At 43.1% G+C, this 25,869-nt stretch overlaps 1 protein-coding gene across 5 annotated transcripts in view; it reads right to left on the bottom strand.

Moving 5' to 3' along the window:
• LOC146629228 (disabled homolog 2-interacting protein-like) overlaps nt 1–25,869 on the bottom strand; it is a 173,372-nt gene that overhangs the window by 36,749 nt on the left and 110,754 nt on the right. For all 5 annotated transcript variants that reach the window (XM_085359925.1, XM_085359926.1, XM_085359922.1 and 2 more), the window contains 3 exons: nt 8,392–8,545; nt 6,652–6,750; nt 3,693–4,247 (listed from right to left, as the gene is read on the bottom strand). In XM_085359925.1, coding sequence (XP_085216051.1) covers nt 3,693–4,247; nt 6,652–6,750; nt 8,392–8,545 — 808 coding nt within the window. The remainder of the gene's footprint in view (nt 1–3,692; nt 4,248–6,651; nt 6,751–8,391; nt 8,546–25,869) is intronic.

Here is a 25,869-nt window from a genome sequence, read left to right as displayed (position 1 = left end):
ACGTGATCAATAATGCCAGCAGTGGATATTTCCACATTTTCTTTTTTTTAAAAAAGGGAAGGTGAACTTCTCCGGGCAATTCCAATACAGCAGATGGCTTGTTATTGTCATTGGGGAACTTCAAATGGTGTTGCTTGGGTGTACAGACAAAACACCATTTCCCACAGGGTAAGAATGGACCCAATGTCGAGCCCTAACAGCACCAAAAACCTGCAGACTGAGAACTGGATTTCTCACACAATTATTATACTAATCCCTGAATTGCAGTGAAAAGAATATGACTTTTAAATGCTAAATTTCAAGCAGTTTTTCTACATTTGGCATTTTGGAGGGATAGCCCTAACATGGTCATCTTAGGCACACAGCTCTAGCTGTGAACGCTGTCCCCCTACCCATCTGTGACTCAAGCTTTCTATTTGTGAAGGGTCAGCCAATCAGAACAAAGCTGGAAAGTGAGGATGGTCTTAAGGGGAAGGGAACTTTTTAGCTCCCTTCCCCTTAAGACAGCTTCTTTAGGACAATCGGTTACAACGAGGCTCAATATAAGATAAGTAAGCATTATTTTGAAGTGCGAATAAATGTATGTAGTCTGACCTGGGCATAATGGTCATGAACACAGTGAATAAACTGCCTGCTAAATTCTTGTGATCACACAACGGTGTGTGCATAATCTCTTATATGCAAGTGAAGCAGGGTGTGCCTATGCTCACCGATGCATCGAGACATCAATACAGCATCAGTAATGACATCTCTCCAGAGACCTTTGGCCTCGAGATGCTACGAAGCATGAAAGAGAGATGAAGGGAGACAAAGATGGAAGTGGGAGGGGGGGCAAGAGAAAAGGAGTGCAACAGAGCAGAATATGCAGGGCTTAATTAGTTGGTGATGGGCGATAAAATGTCACAAGAAGAAACAGAAGTCGAGGAGTGTTGCATACTGATGACTGCGGCAGCCTGAAATCTGCATCTAACAACTCCAGGTCCACTTAGAAGCTGGTTTTGACCTGTGCATGGGAGATTAAAGACAACACACATCAGCAGGACCACAAAGAGACTTTCACCTCCACTTCAACTCCACTGGGTGCTGTGTTTTTTTGTCAGCGTCCAATGCTACGGCAATGCATCGTCTCCATTTTTCCACGCTGCCAAAATCCAGTCTGGTGCAGACTGAATTAGAGAAAAATGACTCATGGATTTGACTTGAGCTTGGCTAGTTAGAAGACTACACAATAATACCGAGGGAAGTAAATAACCAAAGGCTTTATTAAACAATTGCAGAAAGCCGAGCCTACATGATTTCCCAGAGTCTATCTCAGCACAAATAAATTGCTCGATTCCTAAATATATCTCACCAATTCTCAGGAAGACTGTAAGTAAGTTGGCAAGACATGAAAAACACTTAATTGCCAAATTGAACAAACTCTACAACGCACGCAGAAACGTCTCCATTTAAAGCATGTGTTCAGCAGCACAGAACATCATCATTAGGCTTAAAAGTATTTTAGAATAAGTGATTTGTTGGAAATACAGGGTGCTGTTTGGCGAGATGTGACTGCTCCATCTCTGATTTATCAAGGCTAAAGGGAAAAAAAAACCCAACAGACTTTTGTGAGTAAGCCGCCTAAAAATGTCAGACCACTTTACAATGTCTTGAAGCCTTGACAGAAAGAAAGAAGCTGCAGTAGTTAACACAACAAACACTCCGCATTTTAAGAGCAGCTATCATTAACTCTGTGCTCGCATCAAACCGCAGACTGTTCTTTGCCTCTTCTTCTAAAGGCGTCAGTATGTAGCATGCAAGGCTACATTTAAAAGGACTTTTCTTGAAACACAGATGTATTCGGGAAATTATCTGTGTCTCTCTTTTAAGATGAGCATTTGGGAGTAGCACTTCTTGCTGCCAGCTCCAGCATATGTGCATCTAGCAGCAGGGAAGTAAGACCGGGGAGGAGGTGAGAAAGAACTAAGAGTACCAGTGTTTTCCTCAGAAGTCTGGGATTAATTGAAAGTAATTAAGGAAGTAGGCATCTCTGCGGGGACTAGGGGCGGCCTCACCCCCACCCATCAATCAGCAGCTATCAGTGCTGAGCCTAAAACCAGCACAGTGGCAGTACATTGTGTACTGACATCACTTCTTAAGCGCTAATCGTTCATCGCCCCACTGAGCCGGGATAAAGTCAAAGAAAGTCCAAAGCTTTGCTGATGAGAAACTGACAAGCAAACTAAACAGAAACAGAAACTGTGGCTGGAAACTGACGAGGAAGAAAAGACGAAGTGATGCTGATGTGATAGACATTGATACATAGCGCACCTACGGGAGCCTTTGAAAGACACAACTTCAATTCAATTCAGTTCATTTCATATAGTGTGAAATCAAAACAACAATATCGTGGCTCAAGAGTTGGCAGTACGTCTTGTAATCGGAAGGTCGCCGGTTCGAACGCCGGCTCGGACAGTCTCGGTCGTTGTGTCCTTGGGCAAGACACTTCACCCGTTGCCTACTGGTGGTGGTCAGAGGGCCCGGTGGCACCAGTGTCCGGCAGCCTCGCCTCCGTCATTGCGCCCCAGGGTGGCTACAATGTAGCTTGCTATCACCAGTTACTTAGTTAGGGACTAAGTAAAGCGCTATACAAATACAGGCCATTTACCATTCACCTCATGGTACTTTATATATAAACAATAACAGAGAGAAATCCCCAACTATCAGATGACCCCCTACGATCATGCACTTGGCAACAGTGGCAAAGAAAAACACCCCTTTTAACAGGAAGAAACCTCCAGTAAAACCAGGCTCAGGGGAGAGGCGGCCATCTGCTCCACCTGAGGGGTTAGAGGAGGGAGAAGGGCCGAAAGCTCCCAGCACACAGTTTTTGTGCTAATGTTAATGAGCTTTGAAAGCATCAGGGCCTTATCTAGTATGCACCTCAGCACTTGACAACCAGGCTCTGTCATTTTACGTGATCTGTCACTTCGCTGTGGTTCCCAAACAATTCCATATAGCATAAATCCCACTACTAGTTAATCATGGAATATTTAGCTGTGCTGTTACCAGACGGTAGCGTTTTACTACAGCACCACGCACAACGAAGGACCCATTATTTCACAAATGTTTGAGCAAAACCTACAACCTACTGCTTTTCTCCACATACTGTATCAGAACAATATGTGCTCATAAAACTTGATTTTGACACAAATTTCCACTTTTTTCATAGCTACAGTATGTAAGGTCAAAATAGCATCATGTTTTACCCACGGAAAACACAAATATTGTGCCGTCAAAGAAAAGTCAAAGGCAGCTATTTTAGACGGATGGAAGATTATTTGAGTCCCAACGACCTGCTGTCATGGGAGGCTTAGCTACCACTGTGGTGAGCTAATCTATCCCTGTGCTTGGAGTGCTACAGACAAGCAGTGCTCGGTCCTGCATCGGTATGCTGCGGAGCGCTGCGGGGGGATATGTGCGAGGGATTAGCTTGAGTTAAAACTGTAATACAGGCTGGTGCAGCGAGAGGAAATCACTTGTCTGTCTGGTCTTTGTCTGCTCTGCATTACAGCAGAGGAGAGGGTCAACAGTTCACAAGATGAGCAGGCAGCGGAGGAACAGTTAACCCCTGTGAGCTTTCATAATGTCTTGTCATTACCTCATGGCAAGGTACGTGGAAACATCTGAAATAAAGGATCTTTGCTACCAACCTTGGCCTTGCCAGTGCTCTGCAGAATGTGAACCAGCGCGCACGCCATCTCCTCCTTGTTCTTGACGCTAATCCCAGGCTCGAGCACAGAGCACAGTAGCATGTAGTTATTGGTAGTGTACTCTGCAAATTCTTTGTACATCTCCATGGGAAGGATGTTCATGCTCTGATAGCGTGCCTTAATTCTAATCATGGGACCAGACGTCTTGCCCTTGGGCGGGTTCGGGGTGCTGACGGGATACCATTTCTCCACAAACTGTCGCCCGGTGACAGCTGCGACGGGGATGTTGATGAGTCCGATGTAGTTGTTTTTGTCTTTCTTTTTCTTCTTGTCTGTGTCTTTGTAGAGGTGGGCTGTGATGGTCTTGACGGCGGGAAGGTTGCTGAACTCAAAGTGCTCTCCCCAGAAGACGTTGTCGGTCTTGAGCTTGCAGGTGGTGCGGGCGTAGAGCGAGTCGTCGAGGCAGAGCTCACAGTAGTATTTCTTTTTGGCCGGCAGATCCTTGGCTTCGATGATCCACAGCCTCAGCATGTTCTCGACCCGTCGGCTGTTGTCCTGGAGACGGAAGATGACAGGAAGTAGTTTGATCAAATTTTTAAAAGCAACATGATAAACATAATTTACTGAATAAAAAAAGGCAGTGAACAAATCCACTAAACAAACCACATAGTTGGAAAAGCAAACTGATAAAATTCGAGATCAGACCCCGACAGGGAAGTCTCACCGCTTCAAGAGTCAAAAACAACCTCGGCAGTATTTCAAACATTTCACTGAAGCAATTTAAAAACTTCCCTTTCTCCCTTCCATTCCCGATCATTAAAGAGCTAAGAAATATCCTACATTATTTCACAGAGTGCTAACCCATTCTTATGTCATCAATTGATTTTGCCAAGAGCGGGCATATTTTTTGGCCCATTATTCACACTGCCTTTGAAAACTACCTCCCAAAAAGAAGAGAGGAGATAAGAATTACATTATTTTTAAAAAAAAGAGGAAAAAAAAAGAAAAAGAAGTGGCAGAGCGTCTTACAATCACGAGAACTACTTTAGATCTCTGGAGTGCTCAGAACTCACCGGTATCTGAATACGTTTCACATTTTTTTTAATGGTGCAGTTAAATTTCGTTTACGCTTCGCGTTTCTGTTGCTCTTCATCTTATTTTTGATGTCTCCGCCATTCATTTAAGTGCAGCTACATGAAACGGGGAGCTGAAATTTGAGGCACTAAGCTGAGTTACAGACACCTACAAAGAAAAGATGGGCCTTTTTTTTTTTTCCTCCCCAAGGCTTTTTAACTTGCTTCTATTTGTAACTGAAAAACATACATATGTCTCTATCAAAATATCATCGTGCTCTTCTACATATTGCCTGGTTATGTCACAGTCTTACATAAACCTTCAAGGAATGTCAAGGGATCGCACTTGTGTTCCTTTCCAGGTCCGTCCCCCACAAATCTAGAGAATAAACCCTCCAAATGATGAGCACTTAACTTCCTTATTAATCTCTCCAACAGACGGCAAATATCTTGACTTGCGTGATTCATGTGCTGAGTCACTGCGCACATGATAATTAAAGCACAGTTCTACCATTTGACGTAACCAAGCAGGAAATTAAAAGGGTAATTAAATATGCTGCTGTTTGCTCTTTAAAAGCGTTTTCATTCTTCAACTGCAGTTCGGTTAGCCTTGATAAAAATACTTAGGTTTAGAAAGAAAACAATCACACAATTGGTGTTTGCCCAGTGAGTGCACTGAATGTTTTTGCTTTCTACAACTGATTGCAAGTGGTTGACCTTAGGCTGAGTGTGCAACGCCCTCAACCTCTGGACAACCAACTTTCACTCGCAATTTTACTCTTCAAATCTATGAGGCTTTGGCAGTATTCTGAATGTAAGTAGCTAATGGGAATTTCTCTGTTTGTAGACGACAAAGGATTTCCAGTTTTCACCTTGTTTATCTCAGTTAATCACCTCATTATCATAAAGAGCGCGCACCGAATTACAGACTAATTGCAAACTTGACCCAATTTAATTGCAAACTGATTGCAGACTGTCTTTTTTATTGCGTTTTCGTCACCATCTTGGTGCCTCAAAGTTGCTTTGAAGATGGCAACTGGCTGCAAGCGGTCACAAACCTGGTCTCAACCTTTCAAGCAATTATTTCAAAGGCAGCTCAATCTCAAGTTCCTTGTTCACAGTCACTATAATTGTGCTCCTGCTGCAGTCTCCAGCCACTGCCTTCCTTAGTGACTGTGATCATTAGGAAGCCATTCTGGCAGAAAGATCCGAGTGCAAACTGTGTGCAGTAGCCTTTATGTAACCAAAACTGAAACTGCTTTTTCACCGAGATGTATGATCTTAAAAACGCCATAGTTTTCTTGACTGTCTAACCTGGTATAGGTAATATCATAGTAGTGGTGGATTAGTGGTAGTAGATATATTTAAAGTGCTTTAGAGAAAAATTACGAAATAAAGTTTAATTTTTAAAAACATTTGCTAAAAAAATGCATTTCATCCACTCAAAACACACATATCAAAAGGGCTAAGACAAGGAACATTCCAGAGCTATTTAAGAACCCCTCCACACCCCCAACGCCGCCACTTCTCCACATCTAATTAATGAGTAATTTGCTAAATAATGACGGATGAAAGAGTGAAGAGGCTGAGTGAGCAGGACTATTTCCCTGGCTTAAAATGTTTGCCACCTTCCCCTTGTCACAGCTGTTTGTCAGGATCCCAGATGGTACTGAAACATAAAAAGCTCTTTACATGTTGCCTGTATGCCTTCTTCATCAAACCTGACGTGCACACATCGGATTCTTGCTGCGTGAGTTGCAACACAGTGTAAACTCTGTATGGCTCTGTCCTCATCACTGTTTCAAAGTGTTTGGAATTGAGACACTTGTGTATGAACATATTACCACTGAATACTTCACACCCACTGTGTGTTTTTGCATACTCACCTTGTTTGGTTGTACAGCCCTCCTCAGATTCTCCATCCATTTGTCTCTTTCGGCTGCTGAACGGCATGAGAAACATTTGCTTCCTGTGGAGGTAGTGACCTACCACAGAGAGAAGGGAAAATTTAAAATGCTTTGGTGATACTGTCAGAAAAAAAATAGAACAGTGAAGGTTTCACTAAAACTTTGCTCATAAATACCACAGACAGCAAAAGAATGGTAGGAGCATCTTCAGTCTCCTTATGTGAGAGCTGTTTTTGAAACTGGATGGTTTAAAATAAGCACAGCAGGATGAATGGTGAACAGAGCACAGGGCAGAAAGTTTAGGATAGTATTGGGTCGCTTCCCTCCAAGAAGCTCCCTTCTTGACAATTCAGCCCTTAATGCAGTGATTAAAGACAAAGTCTGTCATAATTTGTTTTGAATTTCTCTGCTCCAACAACAATAATTACAAGACATCAAATTTCATGTAGTAATTAAAGAAACTGCCCACTGTACTTCCATTGATTTTCTGTAACTAGAGAAAAGTCATCAAGAGTTAATCACAACATTGTGTGTTCCACAATAAAGAGAAGTTGGCTCTATCATGACTTTTGATTGCGACTGGTCATCAGCAGCTCATAAAGAAGGAGATTTACAGCAAAGACAGGGGATTAGAGGACTCGCTGGTTCCAAAAATATTCCTGCTAGAGGCTGAATGATATAGGCTTTTTAAGACAGATACCAACACCAATATTTGGGGACTTAGAACTCCAATATATCGGCTGATATTATGAATCATGAACAGATTTCCATTACATTTGTTATCTTTAGTTACTTATGAGTCTTTCTCAAGATAATATGGGAATGCAGTTTAAAAATAATGTCATTTTATTTTGTCTTACTTGTTCACGCTCTGCTCGATTCTGCTGGAATCAACTGCTTGTTGCGTTTGTGGCGTTTCAAAGACGGGTTGCCAAATGATGACACCAATATATTTGCAAATAGCTAATATTGTCCTACGGACTCTATTTCCCAAACTAATGATTAAAATTTGTGAATTAGTAAACTATGGCACAGGGGGGCTCCTGGATAAATAGCAATACTAAAGATTTGTTGTGACCATTAGTTTTAATTAGCTTTTTCTCAGCTTTTGAGTATTATTATTGTGTAGATATGACAGATGGCACTGAATGCCCAGGAGCTTCAGCTAGTGTTGTTGCTAGAATAATATTAAAAAAATTTACCAAGCAGTTCCAGATTCTTCTTTCTAGCTTTAGTTTTTCTTATGTGATCTGAAACTAAAATCTTGGGGGCGAGGGGCAGATTAAGGAAATACTCAGCAAAAAAAAGTCCTACTTTGAGTTGAGAAAAAGCCAGTTAAGGGTTATAGCAAACCCAAAATAGCGTGTTGTGGTAACTGGGAAAACAACACAGAGTCGTTACTTCACTCGAACTACAAATAAAGGCAGGCTCATTAAAATTAATGAATATTTCAGCTGTTAGCTTATTCTGGGATTCTGCTGCGCATGCAGAAAAGCTGCAGAACAAACTGTAAATCCAAAAACTGACTTTTCCTGTAAGCTCAGCTTTGATGGCTGCCAGCATCTGGATGTCAAATTCAGATACAGTTGATGACTGTCAGCTATGTGTGTAGTTGTAGTAAGTACATTAACTATTGAATTATTTTATTTCACAAGCAAAGCAGCATATAGGCTGTGTGTGGATGCATATAGCCCCCCCGTCCCCCCGACATCCTCTCACCTCAAAGCAGTAGTCTTGCCCGAGGATGCTGCTGTGAACGGGCTTGATGATAACCTCGTCCTCCATACTTAGGTCCAGGGCTTCCACAGCGCTGCTGGGGCTGAGCAGTGATTCATGGGAGCGGGACTCCTTCAGCCTTGGCATCAGATGAGATCTAAAAGTGGAGAAAGAAGAAGAGAAAACTGAATCACCCTGCCGAGTTTGACGGGCAGGAGCGAGAGAGGAAGCATATGGGCCGCCCATAACAGCAAGCGCGAAGGAAGCGAGCGCGAGGAGGACGAGGAGAGGATGCTCCACTTGCCTTCGAGTCAGCCGACGAGTTCGCACGCTGCGCTTATATCGACACATTCACGCAGCCACTTCTAAGCACGGCGATAGCAGATGCTTTGTGGCTCCTCATTTACAAGTTGGAGCATCAATGAATTAATGAAACGAGCTCGGAGGATTGACTCAAGCTGTTCTGCCAACTAATGCAGCAGAACCACCATAAATAGGAAGTTAAGCATTTTACAGATTATCATTAATGTTCAGACATCCGTGATGCAATCATCTTCCACCGCTATAAACCCGCTTCATAGATGCTTTTTTGGACTTCCATTTAGGACCCAAAACACAACAGCATTCTCTGGCTCAGAGTGCCCTTAGAGAAACGTTCAATAGTTTGTCAAAGACGGCCCCTAAGCCCACAATTCACAGGCATTTTTTTTTTTTTTAGCCAAAGAAGATTAAGAGACAAAGTAAAGAGCTTTCCACTGTTTGCTGTGTTTGATGTTGCCCTACTTTGTCTTTACAGAAGAGTTGGATTGAGTGTCACTTATGACGAGCAAATGTGTCTCTACGCCGTGTATATATGCTGGTGAGCAACATTAATTTGAGATTTCCACATCATGAAGTCAACCAACATCATCCAGAGTCAAAAACAAGCACTTAGCGCTCGCGTGTTTCCTTTAACCACTAACCCTACGATCCCCACCGCATCGCAGCTGGAAGAGGATGAAAAGTTAAATACTGTAACATCAGTGAGGGCTGCACGCAGCAACAGGCACGCTACATAACATCAGCCCCTGATGCTCCAATACTCGAGAGGAAGATGAAGACAAGGGTTCAATTGCTCATGTAATGAGTGAGAACAGTCTTTTAACAGTGCCCTCTATGGACGGCTTACACACTAATCCCATGCATGTGTGCGCGCGTGTGTGTGTGTGTGTGTGTGTGTGTGTGTGTGTGTGTGTGTATACTGTACATATTTTCAGCGGAGTAGAGGAAGAGCTTTTCAGGAAAAATGCAGCAGCCGTAATGACAGATTAGTGACTGCGTGCGGCCCTTTGTAGAGTCAGTCAGCTTTGTTGCCAAATCCTCTGTGCAATGTGAAGTGGATAATGACCTGGACACTGTGCTTTTTCCCCCCTTTTTTTTTTACTTAATAACAAACGCACACACACGCACACATACACAAGCGTACAGAGGAAAATGCCATCCTGTGAAATAGAAGAAAAGAATACAACAAGGTGCAAAATACAGAAAAAAGGAGAGGAAAAAAAGCCTTAAGGATAGCTCTGAATATGAAAATCCAGTTTTAGAAGCTCTTACTCCCCCAGCACAGCTGGAGAGGAAGTGACTTTGCACCTTCCTCTGCTTTGTGATTGGCTGACAGGGTACTGGGCAGAACAGAGAGCAAGTAAAATAATCAGAAAGGAGGGGAAATGGGGATTTTTTTTCTCTTGCTTTTTTTTTTTTGGTGGGATGTTCTGTCAGAAACAGGAAGGGAATGTCCACGGACCACAGTTCAAACTCCTAAAGCTGCACGGATGATTCTAAGGGAACTAACTGCAGGAAAACAATCCGTCAGAGCGCTGCTTTAATGAACTCGTAGCACGTGCATTTCTCATACTGAGGCAGAGGTGAACAGGGAGCTTGAGCATTTAATCTGTAAAAGAATGATCCAGAATTTGACTAAAGTACAGAAGAACTGCCTCAGAAAGAATGCACTGCGTCCCCTAAAAGGCATCCATTTCATTCTTACATAATGACTCTCTTTTTTTTTCCTCTCAGCATATTGTATTAGAAGAACATTACTGTCAGCGAGAATTGTGCCAGACTGTGAAAGTATGAATTGATAAATAAATATGCTGCCTGTCATCTGTGTGGCACTGTATTAAACTGTGCCGCGACGTGTAATTTACAGCCTATTGTGGGCCGCTTCACCATAACGACAGTAAAAGAGTGTCTGACGTCTGAATCCTGTTCATAACGTCTACATCTGACAAAGCCTTTATGCCAACCTCCTGCAAATGACAACCTGCAATACAAGCAGGACATGGTGCTTTCTCCTTTTCATTCCTACCACCCTCAGCTTCAGCCATTATAAGAAAACGTCCTTCTTTGTCCTTGGCAATCCTTCAGTAACTTGTATCTACGCTTCCCTTCATCTGTTTAGGTGGGGGTCCACGTTTCACATCGACTACCTGACACATATCTTTCCAGCGCTTTCTCTAAGTTGTGCTTCAGATTTGTTTCACTCACTGTGTTCTTCTGGCTTTCTTTTTAAATATTACAGATATTTCAAACCAGTGGCTCATAACGCAAGAAAATAAATATGCAGAAATACGTGCTCGTGTAACGCTTGATTTAGACTTCCGTGGGGAAATGCATGTTGTAAGCTATGACATAACTGGAAACCCCTTTTAACCCCTAAGCCATAACCTTGCACGTAACCTGATGCGCAACCCCCAAGAAATGTAACTGTAGTCCCGGACAAGTAGCCAGGATAATAAATACATTCACATCGACAAAAGAGGATTGCATTTTTAATCAACCAAGTACCTCTTATGTGATGGAAGGCATGACGGCCCCCTGTTGGGTTTTTATTAGATGCTAAAGTTTCGAGATGTTGCCAACATGAACCAGAGTCTCCCGTCTGGATTCAAACTGCAGACTTTACATGTTCATTTAAACCCATTTTGATCCTTTATGTTTTTGTCTTGGATGAGAGACAGTTTTTTTCCTACCGTTACTGTTAAACCAGCTTCTACCTGCACCTTTTTCTTTTCTCAGCTTTTCCACTTCAGCCAAATTGCAGAATCCTTTTTCTGACTGCAGAGCAAAATGTATCAACAACAACAACAATCCGGGTGGTTGTTCCGCACATTTAAAATAGCCCCCCCAAAAAACAAAAAAAAACCAAGGAGGGATAGAGACTGGTGAAAATATTCTTCGATCGGCGAGCGCTGTGTGGGAAAGCAAAGCTGCTGCTCTTCCAGTACGTAATTGTCTCTGAAGGACTGTTTAAATTTCTTTTTTTATAATCCCAGAAACCTGGTAGTGTAGCTGTACATTCACTATTTAGGAATTTATGCTGCTGCATCAGGCCAAATCCCATCAGCCCACTGTGAGAACTAGACAGACTGTGTTCTGCTCTGCCAGCCCTAATACTGACTCCTAACTGAGTTTCCATTGAACCTCGGCAGAGTAATGGATCCTGAGTGTGTCTGGGCTTCACCCAGTGCGCTTTGTGTCTGCATCCTGTAAAGAGAGTTCATCAGATAGGCTGTCTGGGCTCCGATACAGTCTGAAACATCAGGCGCTTATAGGCGTCAGTGTACTTAGACGCATAACACTGCACTGGCTACACCGCAAGGGAGTATGTTTGTACTGGGAGCTCGAGATAGGCTGAATTAATGGAGTGCGACGCAAAGAAACAGCACTCTCAAAATCCACATCCCACTGAGCTACTACAAGAGTTTGCTTTGTTTCACTACAATCATATGAACTACAACAAAAACACATTAACGTGCACGTGAATTAGTGCTAATCTCCACATGGGAAATAAATGCCCTCTTTGTGTTGTCGTTCCAATAACCAACAACCAGAACGAGCCAAAAGAGCAAAGTTAACCCTTCCAACATGACGAAAAACAATAAACCCAGGCAGGGTGTTAAGTCTTCTTGATTTTGGCGGTTACTGTGGATACCACCCCCACGTCCAGTGTTTACACAGCATTTAGTTAGTCCAACATTCACAACAATCGATACTCTTCCAACTTGCATGCTGGCACGACAGTTAGTTGTTAATCGTCCTCTCTACTAAGCACACAAGAGACAATGTTTAGGTAAACATATTAGCAACCACAGCCAATCAAAGACAAAGGATGACAAATTAGTACTTGCTAAATTTTTGATGCCATCTAACTCATTCTTTCAGAAGCGAGATGAACTTATTTTATTCCAAAGTAATTGTGAGACATTATCTAGCCAAACTTAAAAAAGAGGCAAAGACACATAAAGTTAAAAAGAATTCAGGAGAGAAATGCATACAAGTTTAAAATATCTGTGTATGGTTTCTGATGGAAAGTTGGAAAGCGATTCAACTTTTACAGCAGGAGCACAGAGGGTACAGACGGTTGAAAAGTTGCCTATTATCACTTTAACTACGATGTGTGCCTTTGTGCAACTATAAATACTGTCAGCAAAAAAAGAGAAACTCTCTGTATTAAGAACAAACATCAATACTGTTGGACTGCCTGCTCTATAACCGATCGATTGGCTACAGGATCGAGAAAAAAAAAAGTCCATAAGGGGGTCTAAGATTATCCATAAGGGGTTAGGGTTAGGGTCATTATGGTCATTCATTATCCATAAATGAATTACAAACAAATATAAAAAGGTAGTTTTGCAGCGTCAATCCCGAGCAGTAGATTCCATTGTGTCCGTTCTCGTGATATGATTTTTCTATTCTGATGAGCGAAGGCTTTGCATCCAGCATGAGTGTAGCTGTCAGAGCTATTCGAGATGCTGCTCGATGTGCCTGCAGTTAGAAAGCAGGTATAAGCCACACTTATTGAATTATATGGTAAATGGCCTGTATTTGTATAGCGCTTTACTAGTCCCTAAGGACCCCAAAGCGCTTTACATATCCAGTCATCCACCCATTCACACACACATTCACACACTGGTGATGGCAAGCTACATTGTAGCCACAGCCACCCTGGGGCGCACTGACAGAGGCGAGGCTGCCGGACACTGGCGCCACCGGGCCCTCTGACCACCACCAGTAGGCAACGGGTGAAGTGTCTTGCCCAAGGACACAATGACCGAGACTGTCCAAGCCGGGCTCGAACCGGCAACCTTCCGATTACAAGGCGAACTCTCAACTCTTGAGCCACGATCGCCCCATAGGTTGAAGTTGTAAAATGTTGCTTTTTTTGTTTCTTTTTGTTTTGTTTTTGTAAATGTACCATTTACCTTCTGGGTTAAAAGTCGGTTGCCTATTCCTCCTAACAAAAAAACAAACTGGTTCGTGCCCCAAGGCCACTGATGTAGTGCTCTTTTGCTGTGAAACCAGTCAAAGACATTTGGGGTTAGAAACTGCAACACAATGCTTAAACCAGTTCTTTGTAACACTATACCTAAAGCAATGTCCAACACAGTGACTTTTCATCACATTTGCGCCTGAAGCATTCTCCAGCTTCTGCAGCAGGCCTGGCTCATAGATGGTCCTCAAAGCAAAAAAAAAAGAAAAAAAGATCCAGGCAGCCGGCAGCAACTACTCTGCAAGCACCTGGGCCCCTAACTCAAAGCATCAAAGAGGAGAGCATCACGCTTAACAAACACATGCTGCACAAACACACGCACACACATAAACACACACAGAGTAATTGTTCTAGCTTGATTATGAAACACGTGCACTACATGAACAGGAAAGCAGACAAACAGACCATTATTCATGCATCAAGCCTCATACAATGAAGTGTCCATTATTCCCACTGCTTTGGCGCTGACTCAGTGGAAAGGACCAGTGGAACAAAAAAGTGTCTGTCACACTGGCTGCAGAAAACTCTGTCATGAGTCCGATCGCTCGTTTGATCCAGGCAGACGTGGGGAGTCTCTCTCAGAGCTCAGCCTGAATAATGAGGCAATACGGACTCAGGGAGTAATGTTGAGGAAAAAAAATAAATCTCACAACACTCACTGTCAGAATTCTTTTTTCTTTTCTTTTTTTGCATTCGTGTCCTCGTTTCACATTTTATTCAGCGACAGAACAGCATTTTGGGTAAAGACCATGAACATGTACGTTTTCCTGCATCAACCAGCCATCTGTCGACTGTCATCGGAACAGTTGGGTGATGGGTAGCAAGAGAATATACACAAAACAAAAAAAGAAAAAAAAATCTGGCCCATAGTAAGAGCAGGAAAGAATAGCAGTCAAAGAAAAGGAGACAAAAGGGATCTTGTCAGATGCTGCTGGTGCAGAACAGTGGATGTGTGAGCTGCACCGCTGACATGTGGCTACAGGCCTCGGAGACCAAACAGCAATCAGGCCAGCCGGCGGATCCAGTCAACAGAGCAACAGAGCAAACCTCATCCAGAGCTGAAGCCTGACACACGGTGAAAAACCGATCTCTTGAGATGAAGACGAGGTTGCCGATGAAATGAATTTGTGATGTGGCGCTGAAAGAGACGGTCCACTTACAATTGGCTTTGCGGGAGGACATTTGCACATAATATCTGAGCTTCAACTCTTAATTAAAAGCTCATCCATCTGTGACGTGGTTGAGTTCCCCGAGTGGCTAAATGGCGTGGCTGCGAGAGTCGCGACGTTGACAGCGAAAGCCGTAAAAAACATTCATGCACATGTAAACGGGGGTAACACAGACGTCAGTCCAAAACTAGCATGTTAGCACTTCGTGGTACCTATTCTTGATGGCGGTTTTGACACTTTAGGCTTCTGCGCTGCCAGTGGTCTTAATAGCACACAAGACAAATGAGAAATCACACTGGGAAGTGGGAATACTGACCCAGGGAATAAAAGAACGAGCGCTGGCATCAACGTTTTTTGCGAGGAATAATAAGAACCAGTTAGAGCTGTACGTGGACCACACATTGGCTTAGAGTATAGTAGAGAAGAAATAGCGCCACACAAGAGGGACTTTCATATACATAGAGGAAGGAAGCTTTTAAAGGAGCGAATGAGACACAGAAAGACATGCACACCCCTTTCCACACAAAAGGGACAAATACACACAGGAAAGGAGGGACCTAGCTCTAGTATTCAGTATCTCCTAAATGATCAGCTCCTTGAGCCCACCCCCACCCCCCCTCCCCCCTTTTAGGCATCTGTAGGGATGTCTGACTCAGAGTGCTGGCAGACACATTACAATGTGGAAAGCATTGGCTGGTAGCTGAGATCAGGTGGTTGAGGAGCAACTGTTGGAGAGAGCTAAGGCAGCCGCTGAGCCTGTCTTGTAACACTCGTGCGCGCGCGCACACACACACACACACACACACACACACACACACACACACACACACAGCTTGATTACAGTGAGTGGGACTGGACTGGGAGGTAATTCAGTGTAACATCTGCCAGGACACTCGCAGCAGGAGGCCAATGAGGACTGCTGAAGCGCTGAATTGGTGTGGGGGCCGAGCTTTTGGCTTGGAGCTGGTGCGCTGAGTGAAAGAGAACAGGACAGCTGGCTGCAAAGACAATGGCTGCATACAGAATGACTGAATGATGATCTGCGAGGACTGTTTGGTTGTCATTGGCGGTGATGTCATAGCATGTGGTAAATCCCTCTTACACGTTTCATTTTTCTAACCCAGGTCAGTAAAGGGTCAGAAAAAGGGTCTATCAAAACATATTGTACAGTTTCTTCAGGACGGGGAAACCGACTGTGGATCCATAGCTGTACTCATAATTACATCAGGCGTGAGGCAATCAAGCCAAGAGATTTTATAGTAAGGTCAAAGGTTATACTTATTGGTGACTCTTTAAATCAAAGCTAAAGGGCAAGGGTCACAGTATTGACCACCAATGAATTATGAGCACCGCATCAATGCACTTCATGTGATGAAAAGAAGGGGAAAAAATATCCTAATGATTTATTATGATCAATAAGGTGTTATCAGTGTCTTATTTTTCCCCATACAATATGAATCATAGAAAGAAAATCCTGAACAACAGGACGAGCCCCTGTGAGCAAGAACTTGGCGACAGTGGAAAGGAAAAACCCCTTTTTAACAGGAAGAAACCTTCAGCAAAACCAGGCTCAGGGAGGGGCAGCCATGTGGTGTGAGCGGTTGGAAGTGATGGAAAGGAGACAAGACCAAGGTCACGCTGAGAGATCCGGTCTCTGGATCCAAACTGGGAGGCGGTTCCACAGAAGAGGCGCCTCAAAGCTGAAACCCTGCCTCCCATTCTACTTTTAAATAGCCTAGGAACCACAAGTAAGCCTGCAGTCTGAGAAAGAAGTGCCCTGTTGGCACTATAAGGTATTTAAGTTGGGGCTTGATTATTAAAGAGCGTGTATGTGAGAAGAAGGTTTTAAATTGGATTGTGAATCCAGCAGGGGTTAAATTCAGTCCACAACTGAATGTCAGTTAAATCAATAAAAAGCACCTTGAGGCAACTGTTACACGCGCTATACAAATACAACTGGATTGTTTTAAAGTTTATCATCAGACAGACAAACACACTTTCCATTAAACATCACCCATTTTTTTTTGTTCATTAGCCATTATTGATTTTTTTTATTTAATCTTATCACCTGGGGAAGTTCAACATATAGGCTCTAACAACAAACCTCCACAGTGACATTAATAGACTATTAGGATCAGGACTGTCACATACTAGCGGGTATGACTCAGGCTGAGAATACCTAAGGTATGCCAAGGTCACGGAAACAGTGTGAGCATCTGTGCTCATGTGCTGGATTCACGTGTGAGCATTTTACGCTGAGAAAGAAACACAAATTAGTAAGAAGCAACAAAGCTTCTCTCTTGAACTCTTGCATAACTGCTAAGTGCTCAGGGAACATGGATTAAAAAAACAAAACAAAAAACAAAACAAAACATGCAAATGAGCAGAGGAGATGAGGAAGTGTGTTTTTCACTTCTTGACCTGAATATGCAAACACCCCAGTGGCTTTTGGACAACGAAGCAGGCGAACACCGGAGTTTACGAGGAGAAAAGGGCAGAGACTTTTCTTCCCACACAATACGGCAAAACTGAGATGGGAAAACAACAAGTAGCTTACGATCGCTGCATATAGCATCCCCCCCCCTTCATAGCTGCATTTTTATTCATATCAGAGTTAGATAGTTATTTTCACACATAATTGGCTCTAAACTTCAGAGCGTGCTTTCAATACAGAGATCTTATTTGCAATCTAAAGCCAAGATTTGCCTCTGGCATTGAATAGTTTTCATCTCCAAGTCTAAACCTGTCTTTCTTTTTTTCCCTCTAGCCACCTTCCTGTCCGACTGTTCAGATGTATTGCACTTTTACTCCTTCTTTTTCCTTTTACAAATCATTTCATAAGGAAAACACTTTGTCATTTATGTACTAAAAACTAGTTGAACGGAAGCCACACTGTACAGTGAACCCTTGAGACGGATGCAACAACAGAGGTCTCCAGAAACCACAGAGTGCAGCTGTGCTGTAGCTATCCACAGCAGCAGTTGTTCCCCTGAACACAGCATTAAAACAAAAGTGACACTTACGATTTACTAAATAGGTGAAACATTCTCCAGCAGGACCTCTCGGAGCCGGATTCCCCCAAACGCACAACTCTACGTTGGATTGCATTCCTCGCTAGTGAATCGTCCCTGCGTTTTCCTTGACTATTTTTGAGTCTCTGGGAACGTGGCTGGAGACTCTGCCCTCTGAGTTACACCACACCGCTCCCTAAGGATGTCTGCTGCTACTAACACACACCCATCTCCACATCCCATTTAAAAAGACAGCGCTGTTATTTAGGACAGGCCTGCCCACACTGCACTTTGAAATTACACTGGCATAAAATAAAGCACAAGTAACAGCATGAAAAGTTCAAGGGGCTTTGATATAATGCTTTGAGGTCACTTTAACTTATCCAGGATTGTGTATTCATATATGGGTGCTGCCTTTAACCACCAAGTTAAACCAACAAGTCATTTAGTTCCAACTTTTAAAAAAAGAAGTTAATCTAGCTGTACTCGTTCTCTGGGACACACACACTTTCAAAGTCATCAGATCAGTCTCCTCTGCTTTTTCTCACACTGACATAGGCCTTGTACTGGCAGCCAGGAAGTCAACCCCCACCCCAGCTCCACCACCACCCACCCCCCTCTCTCGTTCCCTGTAGCAGGAAACAATGGCTCAGCCTTCAGTACCATGTTCTGTGGGAAAATCCTGGTTCCTTGGCTAGCGAGTAGGACTCAAGGAAAAAGGAGAAGAAAAAAAAAAGAATGAGAGAAGAAGGTCCACACAAAAAAAAGAACAGAGCGAGACAAGAAGAAGAAAATGAGGCCAACCAAGTTTAGGAAATGGACACGCTGCCAGATGTGTCGCTTGTTTTTTGCTTCCACTCCCCCTCCCATTTTCCACATAGTTGGTGACCTGGTGACGGAAGACATGGCTGCTGAGACAGGCTGTCAAAAACACCTCAATTCAAACTGATGCCCGAGTTACAAAACAGAACAAGAAAACCCAGAAATGTCTGTCATTTCTACCAAAACAATAATTTGAAAACTTTGGCATACACTAGTTTAAATGAGTTAGAATGATTCTGAATGACTGGGGAATATTATACCTCAATCATTCCAAGAGTCAAGCGAGGACGACATAGGAGCTGGTAGCAATTACCTACTGTATGGCTCAATTCGCTGTGAACTGAACAGCAGAAAGCCCATTCTAGCTGCACCGATTGCTCAGCTTTCAAACAGTTTAAACAACATTTGAAAGGTGAAACTGGCCTAGGTTGAACGTACTTGTCCCCCCCTTCATTTAATAATTTGGAGTTGTTTGCTCTTATCTAGAGTAAACACACTTGCATGCCTTGGTGTTTTGGAGAGCGGCCGGGTAAAGGTTAACTTACAAAGCCGGGGCAAAGCTGGGAGACTAAACACTCAGGGGATTTCCTCATTCCTCTGGTCTAGGCCGCGATAATATCATACCTTATTGGTTTGTTTGGAGATATAAATAAATAATAAAATGTGGGACAAGGAAAAGGAAGTTGTACCCATTGAAGCTCATTTGTAATCACAGTAGCACGAGAAGGACGGATCCGGAAAATTCTAATGAATCTTCATTATTCATTGGAGGGGAAAACATTCTGAACAATGATCCTCTGTATTCGGTGAGTCATCTGACTGCACAGGTTTTTGGGTTTTTTTAGCATTCTGAATATTTATAATTGAATTACGATGTACAGAGAAGGCGTATTTGCATCTGTCTGTCCGATGCCGTTTTGCAACGAAAAATCCACGTAGACTCGTGCCAGCGAGCATGTTGGCGGATATGTGCAAGGTCAGGAGCTGACTGCAGCGACCAACAATGCAAAGGGATGAGATCACAAGTGAAGGCAGGGCTGTGTTGGCTAGCTGCCTGCTTTGCAGGTATTCCCTGAGAAGCCTCGCCTCTTTGGTGCTTTTCTTCCCCCACTAACCACTGACCTGCTTAGAGGAGGAACACCTGCATGCACAGAGGTAAATACAGAGGGGGAGAGAGAAGAAGGAGAAGAAGAAGAGTAAAAATAGTCTGTGGATACAGTACATTCCAGGCAAGCTTCCACAAGTCTGCATGGTGGAGAGACAGAGGTGGATGGAGAAATCTGGAGACATCTTGAAAGATAGGGAGCAGGAAAGATGAGTGCAGATGAAAAGAAAAAGATGGATGGACTAACAAGATAGGAGGCCAAGGAGAGGTGCAGAACACAGTGTAATTCAATGTTATAGAGATAAAGTAGCTCATACTTTCTGGTGGAAGCTTAGTTGAAAGAGTCATTGATGTTTTACTTCAATATTTTAATATGTGGGACTGAAATGGGACTAGAAAGACAGCATATTTCTCCCATATTGGCTTCTCTATACTGGCTCCCAGTCAAATCCAGAATCAAATTTAAAACCCGTCTCCTCACATGCAAGCTCTTAAAGACTTCATAATGCTACATCACTCCAATAGAGCACATCACTCTGAGACTGCAGGCTTACTTGTGGTTTCTAGAGTATTTAAAAGTAGAATGGGAGGCAGAGCTTCAGCTTTCAGATCCCTCGTCTGTGGAATCAGCTCCCAGTTTGGATTAGAGAGGCAGACACCCTGTCTATTTGTAAGAAATAAATTAAAAGCTTTCCTTTCACACATTCATTACTTCTACAATAGTCCTAGGTTGCTCTGGGCTTCCCATGATGCACTGAGTCTTTCTTCTCCACCTCTTTTCACTTTCTGTGTTCAGACACACTCTGCAATTAATCATTAGTTATTATTAATCTCTGGCTCTCTTTGACAGTGTGTCTTTTTTCCTCTCTCCTTCCTCTTACCCCCATTTCCTCACAGCAGACAGCTGCCCCTCCCTTAGCCTTGTTCTGTTCCCCCCCTGTTAAAAATGTTTTTTTTCCTTCCCAATATCGCCAAGTGCTTGCTCATACAGCAGGGGGGCCCTCTAACAGTTGGGGTTTTCTCTGTACTGTTGTAGGGTCTTTACCTTACAACAAAAATAAAATTACATTGCAAACTGGATTATTTGCCTTCAGATTTGCATGTCTTGTTTTGATATGTCTGTGTATTTTTAAAAGTGGGAGGAAAAAAGATTAGCTGTGCTGCAGGCCTAATGGAGATCACGACAACTAAATACCAATATTAGATTTAGATAAATTGGATTTAGAAGATTTTTGCATCATGTCATAAAGAACCTTGACAAATCAATTAGTCAAATAAAAGACTGCATTGTCTTGCCCCCCCCCCCCCCGAGTCTTAAATTCAAGTAATTTCCTGAAAGAATAAAACTGCAGGTCCCTCCCACCATCACCACCACACACCCCAACCAAATATCAGACAGTATTTTCAGACACACAGTACTAAAACTGTTAGTATGTACAGACACAGGGCATAATAACACTAATAACTGCTGACTAATAACACCAATGGCTGCGTGAAGTCATGCACATACTGTATTTCCCTTTGGCTTCACAACATACACTAGCAAGATAAATGACTTGCACTGGATCTTTTCGCTGAATTTGTTGATAGTAAATGATACACAGAATATTAGTCTTATCTAAACACTAAACCCTATCTGGAGGTTTTATCTGCATCATCCACTCCCTATTCTAGAGTCAACAACAGTTAATAAGCGCACCACATACCCTGTGTGTGTTTCGGGAGTGCGTGTAAATCCCTCGTCACTGTGATGTCAATGTCCAAATGTAGTCAGAGGGGAACAAAAATCAATGTGTTTTCGTCAGTTTTGGCTAAAGCGCTGTTAAGACATGAAGGTAATTCAAAGACAGTGTCTCCCTCTCCTGCAGACATAGGCACAGGAAGAGAAAGGAAAAGGTACAAGGTGGTATTACAATTCCCAGCCTTGGCTTCTTTATTCATTTCCCCGTGTACAGCTTGCCTTCCATTTCATTTCTGCAAAGCAGCTTACTGCTGAGAAACAGACGCACAAACAGAACCGAGACGCAGCATTAACATCAGCGGCAGTGTGTTTGTTTGGGTAGAAGAAATACATAAAGACATAGATTTAAAAAAAAAAAAAGCATGAGAGCAGACGCACAGAAAGAGACCTGTAGGTCTGATGCTTGAGAGCTCTCCTCTCCCGTTGTTCCTATTGACTTTGCACTGTGGCCTTCGGGGCACGAGAGCGCATGAGTGATTGAATTATTGACAATGCGCAACATTGCCTCATCACGAGCATATGTTCCTCTTTCATCTCCTCCCAGGCAAAGTCGAGGAGATGCAGAATAATGTTGCCGAACGCCTTTCATTCACCCCAGTCTGCCATCTTTCATTCACAGCGGTGAGCACTGACGGGAGCAATACACCAGCCTCCCATTTGCTGATGTGCACCAGGAGTGACAACGCACTTAACTCACTGAACGAACAAGCCGTCTGAAATGGGACAGTTTTGTTGGGGTTTTTTGCAAGGCCACATCGTCTCTCTTATTTTTAAGCCCCAGATCCTTTTCAGATTAATCACTTTGACTAAAACAAGGCTAAATGCTATGTACTTTATATTTTAAAAAAATGGATGCACTTTAAGCATGTTACGCTGTTTAGATGCCAGTTCTAGACACTTTAGGAAAGCTGTACTCATAACAGTTGTTATGACCACCTGTCTAATACTGTGTTGGTTCCCCTTTTGCTGCCAAAACAGCGCTGACCCATCGATACATGGACTCCACTAGACCCCTGAAGGTGTGCTGTGGTATCTGGCACCAAGATGTTAGCAACAGATCCAACTCCTGTAAGTCGAGGATGGGCCACCATGGATCTTTGGCCAAGTCAACACCTCAAACTCATTCCTGGTCTGCAGCAGTGCTTCGGTAAATGGTACGTGTCAAACTAGCATCAATATAGATGGCAAGTTTTCCCAGCAGAACATTGCCCAAAGCATCACAGCTCCTCCTTGGGTTTTCCTTCTTCCCATATTGGATCCGGATACTAGGCGTTTCCCCAGGTAAGTGATGCACTTGCACCTGGTCATCCCCATGTGATGTAAAAGAAATCATGAAAATGTCATCAGACCAGGCCACCTTCTTCAATTGCTTTGTGGTTCAGTGCTGTAAGGATTATTCTAATTTTATTGTGTTTTGGACATTTTCTGTGCGTTATTCTAGTTTCACTATTGCCAAAATCACACTGGGTCATGATGTCATCAGTGAGCGCGAGTGAGTAGTAGAAACTCACGTGTGAGAAGAGAGAATGTATGTTAACTATGGCGTGCTACGCTTCAGTGTAAGCTCCACAACTGAACTGAAGCTATTAAAATGGACAAAAGGACGATGGAGTCGTGTCTCAACGTGGACAGAGGTCGGCATGGGCACCCTGACTGGTGTGCGACGAAGCAGCCTCATACACAACAAACTGTACTCTGTATTCTGACACCTTTCTATAAGAACCAGAATGAACCTTTTCAGCAATCTGAGCTACAGTAGCTCGTCTCTTGTATCGGGCTGCACAGACAAGCCTTCGCTACCCACGTGCATCAGTGAGCCTAAGCCACCCATGACCCTGTTAGTGGTTCACCACTGTTCCTTCCCCACACGAGCTTCAGTGGAGATGTTCTGACCCCGTCATCTACAGTAGCCATCACAATTTGGACCTCGTCAGACTTGCTCAAATCCTTATGCTCGCCCCTTTTTTTCCTGCTTCTAACACATCAACTCTGAGCGCAAAATGTTTACAGGTTCCCTAAAATATCCCACCCAGTAACAGTTTCCATGATGAAAAGATGATCAGTGTTATTCACTTCACCTGTCAAGAGTCACTATGTTATGTCTGATCGGTGTATACTAAAATCCCAAACAGCTTTGTTGATATACATTTTTGAAATGCTCTTTAATAACCAAACTCATTTTTCAAATTTCAGAAAAAGATAAAAAGAACTCAAATCTGGAGATTTGAGGCTTTGTGGAAAGTAATGTTACACACTGAAACACTAAGATTACTATTTACATTTATGGACAGTGTGAACAAACACCTGCCCCTACCATGTCGGTGACCAAATGCGTTTCCCTCCCCCATTTCTAAACCAGCGGTGGTCCAAACCTCTTGACCCCGCTCCCATTCGAGCAGTAGCCCCAGGTTGTAGCGCTATATTCCTGCCCGCCCCCCCACCATACATGTGTCTGATCGAATGCTCTGCTCCACTTCATCAGCTCTTAGTGAATCAATGGACATCACAAAGACAATCTGCACTATGATAGAGTGCTTACACAGCGACAGAGCGCTTTGAAAACTATATAAAGAGACAGGAAGCAAAAATGGAAAGATACTGAAACTGGAAAGACGTTTCAATCACAGACATTTTATACATGTATCATAATTGAGGGGGTAGTAACTGCTGCATCTGGATGTTAGCAGTTACTCCCCCTTGAATTATTTTGATCCTATTTTTATTCAGTCCAGGAGAAAATTTTAAGAGCAACAGTCTGGCAGGTGAATGAACATTGCATAAGAGGTTTAGTCACCCAGAATTAACTAGTGTGCAAAATACCGGGGCATAAACAATTGCTCAGTGTCTCTCCTTCTATGTTTTGTCATTTCAGTCATTCTATTTTCTTCCTCCATTTTCCCTCTGTTGTATTTCCCCCCTAATTATCAGCATGTCATATTTGTCAATCGCTTCCTTTTTGCTCTAATTAAACATTTAAAGCTGTAAAAATAAAATCTGATTTTCTCACACTTCCATCCCTCATATGACTCCGAACTTGCGTCTGAAGGCAGTAAGCGAACGGGCAATCATATGCGCAGAAACATTTGCACATGAATGGAAGCAGATACAGCACCTCAGGCTAGGAGGGAAAAAAACATTTAAAAGGAGGATCCTACTGTTACTGCATACAAACATTGACTGTCCCGCACAATATGTAGAAGTCAAGCTCGGCTTTGTTCCGGAGCGCTCGAGAGCAGGCGACAATCAACAAGAGCCACCAGCTGAGCTCTCACGCTGAAGCGTATCTGCACACCACAGTAAACAAGCAAACTAATCATCGGCCATCAATTTGCGTGTTTTCTAAACCGGGTGGGTGGCTTTCTCCTAAGGAGCAATCTCCTCGGAGGAGAATAAATGATGAGCTGCTTCCTGCTCCCCACCAGAAGCTCTTTAACGTAGCTCTTCTTGTATAATGTGGCAGGGAAGTTTGGGTGTGTGGAACAATTACAGACGGCTTGAGGATTTTATCTGTTGTCATGATACACTTATAGAATGACACGCTCGGCAAACTGGATTAAACCATATTTTGATTCAAAGCTATGTTTGGTGCATCAACTGGATTACGCATTTATGGAAGAATCAAACATATCATCCTAACTGTAAACAAATCTGAGATAGCAAGCACAATAACTTGTAGTGCCTGAATCACATTTTATGACATGTTATCAAGCCTTAGATGAAGTGATTGCCAACCACTTGCACGGCCATTGCAATGTTGCAACAACACAGGGAAAAAAAAGAAGCTTTTGCTCTGTGGAATTCGCAGACTCTCCTGTCACACACCTCTCCGACTGCTAATTGCCTCCAGCATGGGACTTGGACTGAGAGCTGCCGGCCAAAACTGGCAGGCTGACCTCACATCGTGGCCCAGTCATCTGATTCGCGTTAGCTGGCTGCCCTCTGTCACACAGGCCGGCTTTGTGTGATGGTACCACAATTAGGATGTGGAAAGCACTCCCAAACAACTGCCACAAAAAAACAAAGCAAAAAAAGAACATCTTCTCATGATCATGTCTGGGGTTCGACATGATCTCACGCATAACAAATGCACTACTTTGAATTGGGAGTTAAAATCCAATTACATAATAATGACTGAGTCCTGAAAGTGCGCAGGGTGCATGTGTGTGTGGCTGTCTGTCTGTGTGTGTGATCATAAGCACCCTCTCTTGCATTATCACCGCTACAGGAAAGGAAAGAAGTAAGAGAACAGCACAGCTGGAGCACCGAGAGGCAGAAGAGCATAAACAGTCTTTAATGAAGCATCTCCATCTAAAAGACCAGAG

This window comes from Diplotaxodon limnothrissa, linkage group LG7 (assembly GCF_057381915.1).
Source record: "Diplotaxodon limnothrissa isolate DT_005_m linkage group LG7, D_limnothrissa_male_GT1.1, whole genome shotgun sequence".
In the NCBI taxonomy this organism is placed as follows: domain Eukaryota; kingdom Metazoa; phylum Chordata; class Actinopteri; order Cichliformes; family Cichlidae; genus Diplotaxodon; species Diplotaxodon limnothrissa.
This window is presented reverse-complemented; position numbering and strand designations above follow the sequence as displayed.